This window comes from Myodes glareolus, chromosome 26 (assembly GCF_982192425.1).
Source record: "Myodes glareolus chromosome 26, mMyoGla1.1, whole genome shotgun sequence".
Lineage (NCBI taxonomy): Eukaryota > Metazoa > Chordata > Mammalia > Rodentia > Cricetidae > Myodes > Myodes glareolus.
This window is the reverse complement of record NC_142051.1, coordinates 23327495-23341709: the sequence shown is the minus strand read 5'-3', so window position 1 is coordinate 23341709 and position 14215 is coordinate 23327495. Positions and strand designations below refer to the sequence as shown.

Below are 14215 nucleotides of genomic sequence, written 5' to 3'. Positions count from 1 at the left end.
AATTGAGTTGATTTTGTTTCATTTTTTGAGGGGTGGGGTTAGTTTTTCAAGACAGTTTTATCATGTGGTAGTCCTGACTGCCCTGGTTTTTCCTCTGTAGACCAGTCTGGCTTCAGACTCACAGAGACCCACCTGCCTCTGCCTCCCAAGTACTGGGATTGAAGGTGAGCACCACCACTTCCAGCTGAAATCAGTATTTTGAAATGTCTTATTTTACTAGGAGTTTCTGGCAACTAGTTGTAGGTAGCATGTAAATAATGATGTCTTAGAGAGAAAGAAAAGTACCCAGGCTTTGTATTTGTTGTCTGTGTTGCTGGAGTGAACTGGAAAGGGCCATTCGGAATGTAAGGAATACGCATATATATTCAGATACATTTTGTTTTATAATCTTTTCATTTCTTCTTTAGACAGAACCTTACTGTTTAGCACAGACTGACCTCAAACTTGCAATTTACTATTAAATGACTTATAAAGCTATTTAAATAATTAAAATATATTGTCAGAGTATAGCATACATCTACATTAACTTTTCCACTTTAACCTTGTAGTCATTGATCCCTTTAGGAAAGCCACAAAAGTAATGTGTTCCTCCTTAATTTTTCTAGCTTTATGAACAAATTTTAGCTGAAAATGAAAAGCTAAAGGCACAACTACACGATACAAATATGGAACTAACGGATCTAAAGTTGCAATTGGAAAAGGCTACCCAGGTGTGTACATTTCTCTCTTTGTTAGTCTCAGGATAGCAGAGATGATTAAGTATGTCTAAAAGCTTACGTTTTTCTGTAATATTACTTCTGAACATATGTTTGGTTAATCATAATGCTTTGTTTAATAATAAAAGAGCATCAATATAAATAACAATTAACTAAATGCTGGTTTTTGTAATATAAAAATACAGAAGTATAATATTATGGAACGAATTCAAGAGTTTTTTGTGATAAGGAAAATCGAACCCTAAAGTTTGCACATGCAAGACTGAGCTACATCTGCAGCCTCCCAGATGGAGAGAGGGCTCAGTGGTTAAGAGCTCTGGCTGCTCTTCCAAAGGAATCAGGTTTGGTTCCCAACATCCACATGGTGACTTACAATGGTCTATAACTCCAGTCCAGAGGCATCTGATTTCCATGGGCACCTCGGGCACATGGTACACACACACATTTATACACACATACACATACCATATATATTATATACGTATGGTATTATATATGTGTTTTATAAATGTATATTATATAGATGTGGGTTTTTTAATTTAAAGAGTAATTTTATATTATGAACAGTTCCAGTTGTTCAAGTAAAAGTGATTTGAGGGCCTGGCTCAGCAATTGGGTGCTTCCTGCTAATCTAGAGGACTTAAGTTACCAACGCCCAAGTGTCTCATGGCTGCCTGTAACTCCAGCTCTAGGAGATCTGACATCTGTTGTGACCTCTAAGTGTGCTCATGTCTGTGTATTTTTCTCTCTCTCTCTCTCTCTTTCTCTCTCTCTCTCTCTCATGTCTCTGTCTCTTACATGCACAAGTACTTTGATGTAATAGTGCTGAAGGGTGGTAATATTTACCCCTTTATAACATCTTTCTGTGGGACATCTTAGTGATGACAAAGCTCAGAATTTTGTATCTAGGAACTTGGAATTGTCTCCCAAGGTCTTTCCCCGTGGAGCACTGTTTTTTTGGGAAATAGAAATAGCTGAATCCCCTGCTCCTTTGCCTCATCATTTCAAACAAATGAAAACAAAGAATTGATCAAAGAGTATAAGGGACTTCGTAATTGAAATCCTATAGAGTGCTCTGAGAATTGCACTTATTCTTAAGAAAATAAGCTTGTTTAGTAGCTATTAGAGTCCAAGTAGAAAGAATTGTTCACATCTGAATAATACTGAATGCTTTTTTCTTAGCCAGTTTTTATGCCTGCTTTTTATTTCTAAAAGCTCATTTTCCGTGTTGAGCTCTGTTACCTGATTTCTAACTACTGCTGTTTTAGAAGCTCTTGTCCACACACAACATATGGTGTGCTAAATTCCAAAGTCAGGTGAACCATAGAGTGTTTAAAAAGATACAGTCTGTTGATAGGGTTACTGTGAAGCTAGAGAAGAAAGGCAGACAAGAGCATGCTTCGTAGTGTGGAGTCGAAATAGCTGGCGTGCCTTTCTGGTTGCACATGACTGACGAGGCTGTTGTCCATAGCAAGTCCACTGAGCATTGTTTACTCTAAGGATTTGGTCACATTTTCTCGGTAGTTACCATTCAGTGTTCACCTGGTGTGACGTCGTTACATGGTGGATCAGCTAAGCCGTGTGCTCTGCTGAGCTCACCTTTCTATATGCTTCCTTTTCTATATGTTCTTTTGTCACCTAATTTTTCCTGTTGGGTTAGTTTTGATTAATCCTCTCTTACTCAGACTCTGTAGGAGAGGAGAATTGACAGTCAGTTACTGTCCCATATAGATCTGTTTAGAGGAGAATTGACAGTAGTCAGTTACTGTCCTGTATAGATCTGCCTGGGAACATTACCCATTGAACGTGGGCCTTTGTACAGGTCACTGCACAGCTTCTAAAAAAGTGCCTTTGTGTGTTAAGGGTGTATGTAGCTCAGTAGTAGTAGTGTTTAGGGCTGGGTCTGAAAGAAAAGAAAGATATTTTCTACAACCATGAATATACAGATTTATGATTCTCTTCTGTGGCCAAGAAATAAGTCTCTGAGTGTCCTGCTGCAATCCGCCTGCTTCATACAAAGCCATTCAACCTGTCAATAAACCTACCTTATCTGGAGTGCTGCAATCCGTCAGTTAGACTAGCCATTACTGATGGGCCAGAAAGGAAGGGAGCTTCTGGGGGAAGGCTAGGATGGTTTTCATGCTGTTAGAGTTGCTCATTTTCACCCTCAAACTGGAACTGTAAGGAAAAAAGGAAGCTATATAAAATGAGAGCTATGAAGACCATTCCATTCTTAAATACTCTTGTTTATCATTTTAACACATACCCTGTTTTTATTTTTATTCCTTTACTGAAATTTGCTTATTAAAGCAGCTGAATTGTATTATGCCACCTGAAAATTGTTACTTTTGGTAGCATCCACCAAGGAAAGTTACATTGTATTCCCTCAACATTATTGTACTTACAACTGCTTTTCAATTTGTTTTTTACAGAGACAAGAAAGGTTTGCTGATAGGTCACTATTGGAGATGGAGAAAAGGGTAAGTTCCATCTTACCGAATCAGTATCATCCCCCTTCATATTGTTTGGTTAAGCACTGATAGGTTTTGCTTTGTTTTGTTTCTGTAGACTGTAGTATGATATTGCAAGCAGGAAGAAATGTTGATATAGAAAACCCTTACATTGTTGTAATTTAGTTGTAGTTCTCTCCAATTGCTATTATTGCTCAAGAATCTGGACTTGGCCAGAGGACTGCATCTATAGTTTAGACTGAAAACTTGAGAATGTAACAGTGGTCCATATGTAGGAAGAAAACCTATGAATGTAGCACATCTTAGCAAGGTATTGAAGTCAAGGAATCAAACAATTGATATGGAATCGTTTTTATTTTCTAACGGTTTTTTAATTACCAATATGACTTTTTGCGAAAAAAAGGGGGGTACAGAATACAATAGAATAAACAACAGCCTGGTAATGTCTGTAGTACTATACAGTAATTCCTCTTCTAATATGATTTCACCTAATTTTTAAAAAATAGTATTGGAGACCTTTTTAAAGGTTGCTGTATCTAGTAACTGCTAAAAGTTGAGATTCACATATCTTATTAAATTTTAATGTTGCTGCATATTGTTCATATTGGTATATATCTTATAATATACAATACTGAATTTTATCCCTAAGACATGTAGAACTACTAAGATTAGTTCTTGTACCTGTATAAATTATTAATACGGAAAATGTAGTGAAATAAAATAAATAGAATAAATTTGTTTCACAACATTTTTGAAGAGTATATCTTACGAAGGCAGTGCTTATTACACAAATCTTAGCACAAGAAGAATGTAAAATCATCTATTTTATCATGTTATCAAGTATAGGTAATTGCTAATTTAGTGATACACACACCTTTATATCCTGTTCTCACCTGACCTTGTTTCTGCTTGTCACATGCAGATAAATTGCAGAGTAGCTGATGCGCTCCTATGTAATAGACCGTGATTACCCTTTACTTAACATTACAGATCATTGTTAAGAGGTGCTAACATTTATTTGGCATTCTCTGTGTATAAGGCAGACACTGTACTAAAGAGTTTATATGAATGGTTTTCAGTTTGACACTTAACAGTGTTTTGGGGCTAATAGGATCAGGCTATTGGAAGTGGTGTTCTTGTATTGACTTAAAATTTTGAAGATACTTAGTAAAATTGAGGTTCGTGGGAGTATTACATATCAGTCTAGAATTGTGCTTTGGTTTGTGTGAATTTGTTATGGTTGTGTTCTTTGCTAGAGGGAAGGTCTATTATAAAGTAACATGTCTATAATAATTTTTAAGCATGTTGATATTACATGAATCTAACATGGTACTTAAAAGTCTATAAGTGGGCCTCCATCCCTATTTTAAAAGCACCTGCTCTAAACACATTGACATTTACCATAGATGTACTACTACATTACTAAATATTAACATTAATTGTTAATCTGGGAAAGAATGTCATTGAAATGGTTTCAGTGTTGTTAAACTAAATGTCAATGGTTTGTATCTGAAAGGTGACCGGCAAGAGTCAGTATCTTCTGGGCGGTATGACCTAACCAGTTTTACAGTTCATCAATGACTGCTGCTTGCTTTTCGCATAACACTCTAGAAATGCTTATCAGATAAGGGAAATAAAACAGTGCACTGCAGTAATATGTTGTATGTTGGCTTTGCCTGCCACTCTTTGAAATCAGTTTAGAATAAGTGCTGTAGGTGTTCTCCTATATTCACTGCATTAATGCTACACAAAATGTCAAACTCTAGGACTAAATCTATATAGCTAAAGCTGTAAAGTAAATTGCATAACTAATTCACAGTAAACATTGTGAGTAGAGAAAATGAATTTCTCTGGGATCCTTTTGACATTGTAAAGTGCACATATCTTAGGCATGTTTGCTTCTTGCTTCTCTGCTCCTATCATAGTGTAATTGCATCTTTGTGTGTGTGTTCTTTTCTGTATAGTCCTCAGTCTTGAGTGTTGGCTCACTCTATCCCTAAGTTTTATCTGAACTAAAAAACAATAGTAATTTGAATATGTTGTGTACCATCTTACTAGAAAGACAGAACTGTAAAGAAATTGCTTATAGAAAGTAATCTTAGAAGATCTTCGGTTTGTTTCCCAGTTCTGGAACGCTTACACGACACTGCCATCACGTCTGCGTTCACTGCTCTTGGTTTTATCTTTAATGTTCAAGTATCACTAGTTCACAACAGATAAGATAATGGGGATATAATTAAATAATTATTGATACCTTAAATTGATCTAGGAACGAAGAGCACTAGAAAGAAGAATATCTGAAATGGAAGAAGAACTCAAAGTAAGTACGCTGTTTGTGCATTTCAGCCTTGTTAACCTTGCTCTTCTGCTGTTCCTGGTCTCAATTCTGATGATCCAATTTGTAAATTCTCGATATCATGTTTCTCTTCCTAAGTCAAGGTTTTACTATTCTAGAAGAGGAAGTAAAACCTGAAACATTGTTATAGTTTTCACATTTATTTATTTATCCTATGTTTATATTGTGTGGATACATGTGCCATGCATGAGTGCTGACAACAGAGGATCTCTTTTGGGAGTCCTTTCTTTCCCTCCTCCATGTGCATCCTGGGGGTTGAACTCAAGCGAAAACTCAGGCTTGAAGGCAAGCACTTTTACCCACTGAGCCATCTTCCAAGGCCAAGATCATTTTCTTATTATAATTTCTATGAGGGGGCTGGAGAGATGGCTCAGAGGTTAAGAGAACTGACTGCTGTTCCAGAGGTCCTGAGTTCAATTCCCAGCAACCACATGGTGACTCACACCCATCTGTAACGAGATCTGGTGCTCAGAATACTATATACTATATATAAATAAATAAATTTTAAAAAAAATTCTACGAAATTTTTTCTTGAGAGTTTTATGGCTATATATAATTCATCCTGCTTACTCTCATCTGCCCCCTTCTCTTACTTCAGTCCTCCCTACCAAGGCTCTCTCCCTCTTACACTCAGGTTTCCTTGTTTTGTCTCTGACCCACTGACACTGACAGGGCCATCTTTGTGACCGTGGGTTGCTTTGTTTGTTTTACTTTGTTTTTTTTTTTTAAGAAGATGAGGTCTCCTCTGGCTATCTAGTGACTGTCCTGGAACTCATTCTGTAAACCAGGCTGGCTTTGAGCTCACAGAGATCCGCCTATGTCTGCCTCCCAAGTGCTGGGATTAAAGGTATGCGCCACTTCATCTGGCAGCCATGAGTTTGGAACTGCTAATCAGTTTGTATGGTACTTCTGATGTTCAGGTATTTTAAAAAAAAAAAAAGTGGTTACATAAGAAGCGAGGTTTATTAGTTCTGCTCATTTCTATATGTCGTTCACTATTTTTTTGGATGGTAAACTATAGAAGGTGATAAAAAAATAAAATCTCGTTTAAAAGTAAAAGTTACTGAGGCTGGGGACACAGCTTGACAGTCCTAGAGGTCCTACGTTCATCTTCAGTATTAACCTGAGATTGTGACAGACAGAGGCATCAATTGTTTTGAATGTTGAACTCTGAAGGGACAAAATGGTGTAGTTAATTGATTAACCGTTACCACATTGTCTTTTATAAGATATCTTTATCACATCAGAATTATGCTCATGAAATTAAAATTTTAGGTCTAAACATTTCACTGGATTTGTTTTTAATCAAACTATTATTTTTAAGTAGCTTTGAGAAGTAGAAACAAATCTCTTGGATTTTGTTTATGTACTGCTTAGCTTGATGTGGAATTCTAGGAGTAAATTGTTTGCCTTTCTAAATGCATTGGAGTATTTCTTTAAGATTTCATTTTTGTTGTTCATTTTGTGGGATTCTATATGTTCTTATTGTCCTCTAGAGTATTTTCTTATTTTTTATTCCTATTTCTTTATGTTCTGATTCCTGCAGAACCTGCACCACATAAACCAAATTGAACCTCTGAGAGAGTTAAATGAGAGGCTGCTGACTGAGAATAGGGCCTTGACCAGAGTGGTAGCCAAGCGCTCAGGTTCTATAGGCAGCTGCAGTCTGTGAACCTATAATCTATAGTTTCACCATTTCTCCTTGGTAGAGCCAGGCAGGTGTTTTCATGTTAGTAAGCGTGTTTTTGTAAAAGCTCACAACTACAAATTAATACCATGTGTCTGGAGCTTATCACATATATAACTGTTTAATTATGCATGCTTTCTCAGAACATTAAAATTATTACTAATTGTATATTGCAACTGATAAGCCACAGTAAAATTAGGGAATGATTTAGAAATTAAAAGACTTGTCTGTCCTTTGTCAAGCTAATTCAGATTTTTTTCACTTCAAAAGTAGTTTAGGTATATGTAATATTTATAGTGAAGCATAATCAGAGTACCATCTAACTACATTTTAAGCTGAACATCGAGCCTACTTTTTCTGCCTTTCTCAATAGCATTGTCTGCGCTCAGAGCCATTGTCCTCTATCCTCACCCACTGTCTGTTACAGTCAGTGTCAGCCACTGGCTCTCCGCTTTGTTTCCGAATACTGAGCTGTGGCCCCCTGTAAACTTCACTCTTCGCAGAGGCGCCTTTGTTGAATAGCTTTACAAGTTCCAGTTGTTCTTCTAGTGTTCTTCTAATGTTCCAGCGTCGCGGCACATTCTGAAAACTGAAGAGAGAATTAAATATTTTGGAAAATACATTTTTTTAATATCCAAAATAAAAACTGTTCCATTTCAAAGTACATAAAGTTTTAGTTTAGTTACCCTTAGAAAGTTAATGTAAGGAGCTGGCTGCTCTTCAGAGGACCTGGGTTCAATTTCTAGCACCCACATGACAGCTCACCACTGTCTGTAATTGCAACTCCAGGATTTCCAACACCTTCACACAAACACACATGCAGGCAAAAACACCAAGGCACATAAAATAAATAATTTTTTTAAAAGAAAGTTAATGTAATTTCTAACATTCCCACCCTCTCCTTAAGTGTGTCTGTATAGCACACTTTTAAGCATAAACTACTCTACTTACCTTGATTATTTCTATTTAATGAGTGCCTCCCTAGGATCAGACACTGTCTTAGGTCATCAGACTTGGGTCCTATCGATGAGTTGCTTAAGGAATTTTAATAGTTCAGAATGAATGCTCACAATTCCCTAGTTAAGCTGGTCATTTTTGGAGTGGTAGCATTGTCTGACTTCAGAGCAAAAGGCCTTGATTTCGGTGTTGATAGGAGTTATGTAAAGGACTCACTCTTAGATCGTATCCTAACAAAAAACAGGCTTCATTTCACGGCTGCTCTAATGTGTGCTTGTGAGTCATAAAGTCAAGTAGTTTAGTAGAAGTTGATCATTTTGAGAGATAAAATTTCATTCCATCATTTGTTAGACTAATTAGATTCACAAACAATGTTTTTCCTTCATAGTATATGTTGTAGACATTAGGAATACATAGAACTGACAAGCTTGACCATTTGTTTTGTGGTGACGTCATAACATTCGTGAAGAGCGCTGCTTTGCCTTTTCTATTTAAATGGAACTCCTTTCTCTTTTCTTCATAGATGTTACCAGACTTAAAAGCAGACAACCAGAGGCTAAAGGATGAGAATGGGGCCTTGATCAGAGTTATAAGCAAACTTTCCAAGTAGTCTGGAGGACAGAACCAAGCAACAGCGGGACTTGCACATCCTCCCCAGTGGACCATGTTGGCAGTCACAGGACGCCTGAAAGATCCCCTGGAGACTGTCATTTTCCCACATCCTGCCAAATGCCCTCTTATCTAGGAGTTTTGTTTCGTTAAATTTTCTGCCCCACCCCCTTGGTTATCAAGACCATTGTTTCATGTTAAAAGCAGCTGCTGAGAAGAATCTTTTTTTCCAATGACTGAAAAAACTTGTTTACAGCTCCAGCAAATAAAGAAAGTGTTCAAGGCCAGATATGCCTCAGATATTTAACCAGTAAGCCTTAGTTGTACATAAATACTTTTGTGTCAACAAAACTTTCCGCTCTCACAGAAGACAGTTATTGAACAGTTTCGTTGTTTTGTTTTTTTTTTTTGATGTGCCACAGTTTCTAGTTTCTCAATATTTAATTTTTTGCTTTACATCTGTGTTTGGGTTTGTACCTTTTCCTTCTAGCTCTTCATGTGGCAGAGTCTCTCTGTGTCTACACCCTTTTCATTTGACAGAAAAAAAACTTGCTCTTTGGAGCTTCTTGTCACGCGTTAGGCTGATGTGTTGCCTCCCACCTGGAACTGAATTGCTCGGTGGGCCATCTGCTTTCCCTGTTGGTGCAATATGCATTTATTTCCTAGATGAATGCTTTAAAGTCCTATCTTCTGCCTTCATTGGTCACTTTTGTTTTCTTTTTTATTGTAGTATAAGATGTTAGATTCTGTAATCTTCACATTCATTTTAGCAGGTACTGAGTGATGCTGTATATATAAATAAGTGTATTGTTTTGATTTTTTTTAGACCACCACATGGCATGCTTGACTATTTTCTTAGTTCAAATGTCTGCTAATGCAAAGTAGGCTACTCCATAATGGTGTCTAAAACAGAACTTGCTAACAGTGGGATATCAGGATCTTAAAAGTGACACGGTTTATGGAGCCCTATCTTTACAAGTTTTTCTACTGTAAAGTGCTTTGACTTTTGTTTTCATTCGGTAGTATTCAAACATATTAAAGTTGCATAAGGTAATTGCTTCCCATTTCACATCCCTATGTTTATCTGAGTGCTGTCTAAAACTGTTGTGCTAGCCAAAGTAGTGCTATGAAATCATTTGCAGACTTAGTCTGTGATTAATGGTAAGTGCACTGTTACCGCCATGTGAAGAGGCATCCGCTTTGATACCATCGTCATTGTTCAGACCATTTTATACATTTCAGTGGCCTTTTTTTAAAGGAAAAAAAAAATAAGCAAAACCAAGTCCATGATGAAAATGACTTTTATTTGGACAAATAACTTTTATATTTTCATTAAACCATGCAAAAAATATTACATCTTCCTGGCACATAACTGTCTCCTTAACCACTGAACAGTTCAGCCATTTGAATAAATTGTACATTGTAAAGCTTATAGTAGCTGACTGTATTATTGAGTGTATTGTATACTATATTAAATGTGAATTTGTACCCCTTCATTTTAAAAGGTCATTGTGTTCTACTGCCTATTTTAGATGACTTTGGGCTGGGGAAGGGTGTTTGGTAAGTAGACTTGTAAAGCTCTCTCTCTTGATTGGTTTTATGAAGATATAAGGTTAATACTCTTACTACCAAGCTCAGGATTCTTGATCTTAAAGGTACAAGGATAGGTGTGAGGATTTTATTTTTGGTTATATTTGAACTGTATGAATGGTGGGGTCTGAATACAGATTATTTCATGGTCTAATGAGGAGGTAAAACACACAGATAATTGATCAGTTTGAGTGACTGCAATGCGTTCTGGGTGCACAACAGTTAGGCATGCTGTGGTTTTTATTTGTGAAGTTTGGATGCCTGTGAAGAATGATTCAATACATGTTTCTAATATTTTAGTGTTTTGTATTTAGGTTATTTATTCTTTGTATCTAAAATTGAACAGCTACTGTGCTATATTGACTTTATTGGTAGTATTGAGCAGACCTTGTTTCTGCATGAAACTAGTTGCAAAACCCACTATTTTGGAAATAAAAAATGTATTTTGACATATACAAATAAAATGAATAAACCTATTTTAAATGTGTGAACTTTTAATGAAAACAGTTTAAATTTTGTTCTGAGATATTTAAATTCTGCATGGGTATTTTTTCACTAATTGCTTTACTTGGATACCAGTTTGAATAATTTTTGAAATTGTAATATTGTGATAATTTGCACAGCAATGTACATGCTCATCTGTAAATGCGATCTTAATGGCCATATTTATGCAATCTGTGTACCAATTTGGACAAATGTTTATGTATTTTACATAAAGCTATCTATATGCAGAATCTGAAAACTAGTTTTTTATGGCAAATGGCTAAAAATAATGGTAACTGAGACTCAAGATAGTTTCTTTGTAGCATGAGATTTCATTTCCATAAACATTTGCAGTGTCTACAAATTCAGCTTCTGCTTTTTTCTTAGTCGTAAACTCAGGCTTAAGAACATGCACGAAGATATTATTTCACTGGAATTTAAAATTTTTCCCTTTACCATTACATTATTTTCCAACTTAGATTTGTCCAAGTTTCAGTCTACCAGTAGAGCTAAGAGTGGTTGAGGTGTATTTTTAATTTCTCATGTGAACCTTTAAGTAGGGGACGTAAAGTAAGCCTGTAGTTAACACAGTACTCAGTTCTATTCTCCAGATTTCCAGTACTTTCCTATTTGTGTTCACGGAATTATCTGTATTGCTCTCAACTTTCTAAAAGAAGAAAAACATTTCATACACAGATATCTTGAAAACCAAGAGGAAACGCATAGGAATATTCCTATGAGAAGTAAAGTGAAGTTTTGCTCATCCATTAGGCTTCTTTATTCTTTTACCTGAAGTTTTATTTTCATTGCTGGGCATGGTGGCATATACCTATAATCACAGCAATTGGACGTAGGAGGCTGGAAGAGCCAAGTATTCAAGATCTTTCTTAGGTACACAACAGGTTTGAAGCCAGCCTATGCTACATGAGACCCTGACTCAAATAAGCAAACAAGAAAATAAATTGTATTGCCATTTAGTCTTCCAGAACTCACGGGATCTGTTACAGGAGAAAAATGTGCTAAAAGCCATGGAGCTTTGTGGGTGTTCTTTGCCCTGAGACAGAATACAGAGCAAGGGCTTTGAGCTCTTTTATCCACCAGTCCCGTCTTAGAGAAAATCTCTAGTACAAAGACAAAAAAGATAGCTGGTACTCAGTCTTTTCTGTGATGCTCTGTGAGTGTGTCTTCTGAGTGCACGTGTACCCAGGATAGCATGCAGAAAAACAGCCCTACACAAAAATACTAGGTTTAGAATGGAATCTACTGTGTTTCAGTACTAAGTCCATATCTTGGCTTTGGAAAGCATCGCTGTCTAATTTCTATATAAATGGCAGCTCCTTTTCTCTTGAGTAAAGAACAAATGGTATGTTGGTTTGTTTTGCCTACAAAATAACCAGGCTGCAAAGTGCTAAACTCGTGTGTGTGTGTGTGTGTGTGTGTGTGTGTGTGTGTGTGTGTGTGTGTAGACAGAGAACCCAAAGTCCAGAAGCACAAGATTTTGTTTTTGTAATACAGGAATAAACCAATTGGGAAAGTGGGGTGTTGTTAATTGATGTGTTCTGATGCTCTAACTTGAGAGGCAGAGACAGGCAGCAGTGAGTTCAAGGTCAGTCTGGTCTGTGAAGCAAGTTCCAGGACAGCCAGGACTGTTACACAGAGAAACCTTGTCTCCAAAAACGAGAGAGAGAGAAAGAGAGAGCGCATTTCTATAAGCTCATAGAAGAGTGCCTCCCTCCAATCATACTCAGAACCAGCTTCTACAAGGCTGCGTTGGACAACAACATGACCCCTTCGCTTGCTCTGCCATAGTTAGATTGACAGCATTCCTGGGCAGATCTGCCTGGGCTGTACTCTTTAATAACTGTGTTACATTTATTTTCCAATGTAGTACAAAGTTTAGGTGTGTTACTACCTTGTCCAACAGTGAAACAAGTACTGTGAGAGCCTCACAGTATAAGTTAGTATTTTAATGTCTCTCAATAATTACACGTACGGGCCAGGAAGATGGGTCAGTAGTTAAAGCTTTGGCCTCACAGGTATGAGGGCCTTAGTTCCATCTTGAGACCCCATGTCAAAAGCCGGGCATGATACCATTTACCTCATCTCAGCTGGAGAGGTGGGGACAGGAAGATCCGTGGCCAACCAGTCTAAGCCAATGGATGAGCTTCAGGCCAGAAAGACCGTCTTGCAGAAGTGTGTGACATTCTTGAGGATTCTTAGATTGTCCTCTGGCCACACGCAGGCAAGTGCACACATGAACACACATGCATTTGAAGTTTTCACAACTTGACTTCTGTGTTTATAAAATCTAAGAATAGAGCAATTTAAGCAGGTCAAATTTGGACTGAACACTAAAATCTGTCCCAACACTTTTGCAAAACTTAAAGGGGAACTGACGTGCATCCCTTTGACATAATGGATCTCTAAATTCAGTCAGCTCAAGGTGAGGATTCCAGCTTCCCATGATAAATGTCAGTGTCAGATATCGTGTAGTGCGAGGGGGTTTGATGGCTACTGTGTCTGACTAGAATATATTGGAAGAGAACTTTGAAATGATATACCATGAGCCTCTCATTCTTTGCTCTGAGACTAGTAAGAGAAAGAAAAGATGAATTTCAAGGACTTCCTTGAACATCATTGCAAAGAAGAGTGCACCTGTGCCCGTGCTGCCACATCTGTCCTAAAGAACTCCAAGAACACCGACCTGCTGCCTCTGTGAGTTTACTTATGACCCCAGTTGCTTGCTATCACCAGAGATGCACGAGGAATAGTACCAGGCTTTTATAGCTGCTTTATGCAAACTGGCACAGCGGGCAGTATGGGCTCTCCTGTGTTACTAATATTTCATCATTAACCACTCATGTTGGTGCACACCTTTAGTCCCAACATCCAAGATGCAGAGGCAGGTGGATCTCTGTGAGTTCGAGGCCAGCCTTGTCTATATAGTGAGTTTCCAGACCAGCTGGAACTACACAGACCCTGTCTCAAGAGAAAGAAAAAAAAATGCTATCCATTATTTCCTATTTTAGATAAGTTTGTAGTGTGAATTTAGGCTTCTCAAAAGGCTTAGTTGCCTTTCAGTTTCATATGCTGCTGAAAATATCCTGGGGTCATCTGGGTTGTTAGTCTTCCAGTCAGACTGTCCCACAGTAACCTCCTGCCTAGGAATCCTAGCCTGTGCTCTCTTCTCTGTCTGATGCTTACATCCCGCCCACCTCATTCCTACCCTGCACTGTCTGCTTTATTGCACCTCTGATACCAAATCATTGCTTTACTGGGACAAGAGCAGAAAGAGGGGGGGGCTATATCTTAGTATTTTTCTTTGTGCCATGCTTTAAACCTCTCT

At 37.5% G+C, this 14215-nt stretch overlaps 1 protein-coding gene across 6 annotated transcripts in view; it reads left to right on the top strand.

The window, feature by feature from the left end:
- Ppp1r12a (protein phosphatase 1 regulatory subunit 12A) overlaps nt 1–11120 on the top strand; it is a 113603-nt gene extending 102483 nt beyond the window's left edge. For 5 of the 6 annotated variants that reach the window (XM_085683378.2, XM_048418593.3, XM_085683376.2 and 2 more), the window contains 4 exons: nt 606–710; nt 3149–3196; nt 5457–5507; nt 8711–11120. In XM_085683378.2, coding sequence (XP_085539504.1) covers nt 606–710; nt 3149–3196; nt 5457–5507; nt 8711–8797 — 291 coding nt within the window. In that variant the 3' untranslated portion in view covers nt 8798–11120. Of the gene's footprint in view, nt 1–605; nt 711–3148; nt 3197–4703; nt 4735–5456; nt 5508–8710 lie in introns of all 6 variants that reach the window. The other variant, XM_085683377.2, reaches the window with a different exon arrangement.
- The last annotated feature ends 3095 nt before the right edge of the window (nt 11121–14215 follow it).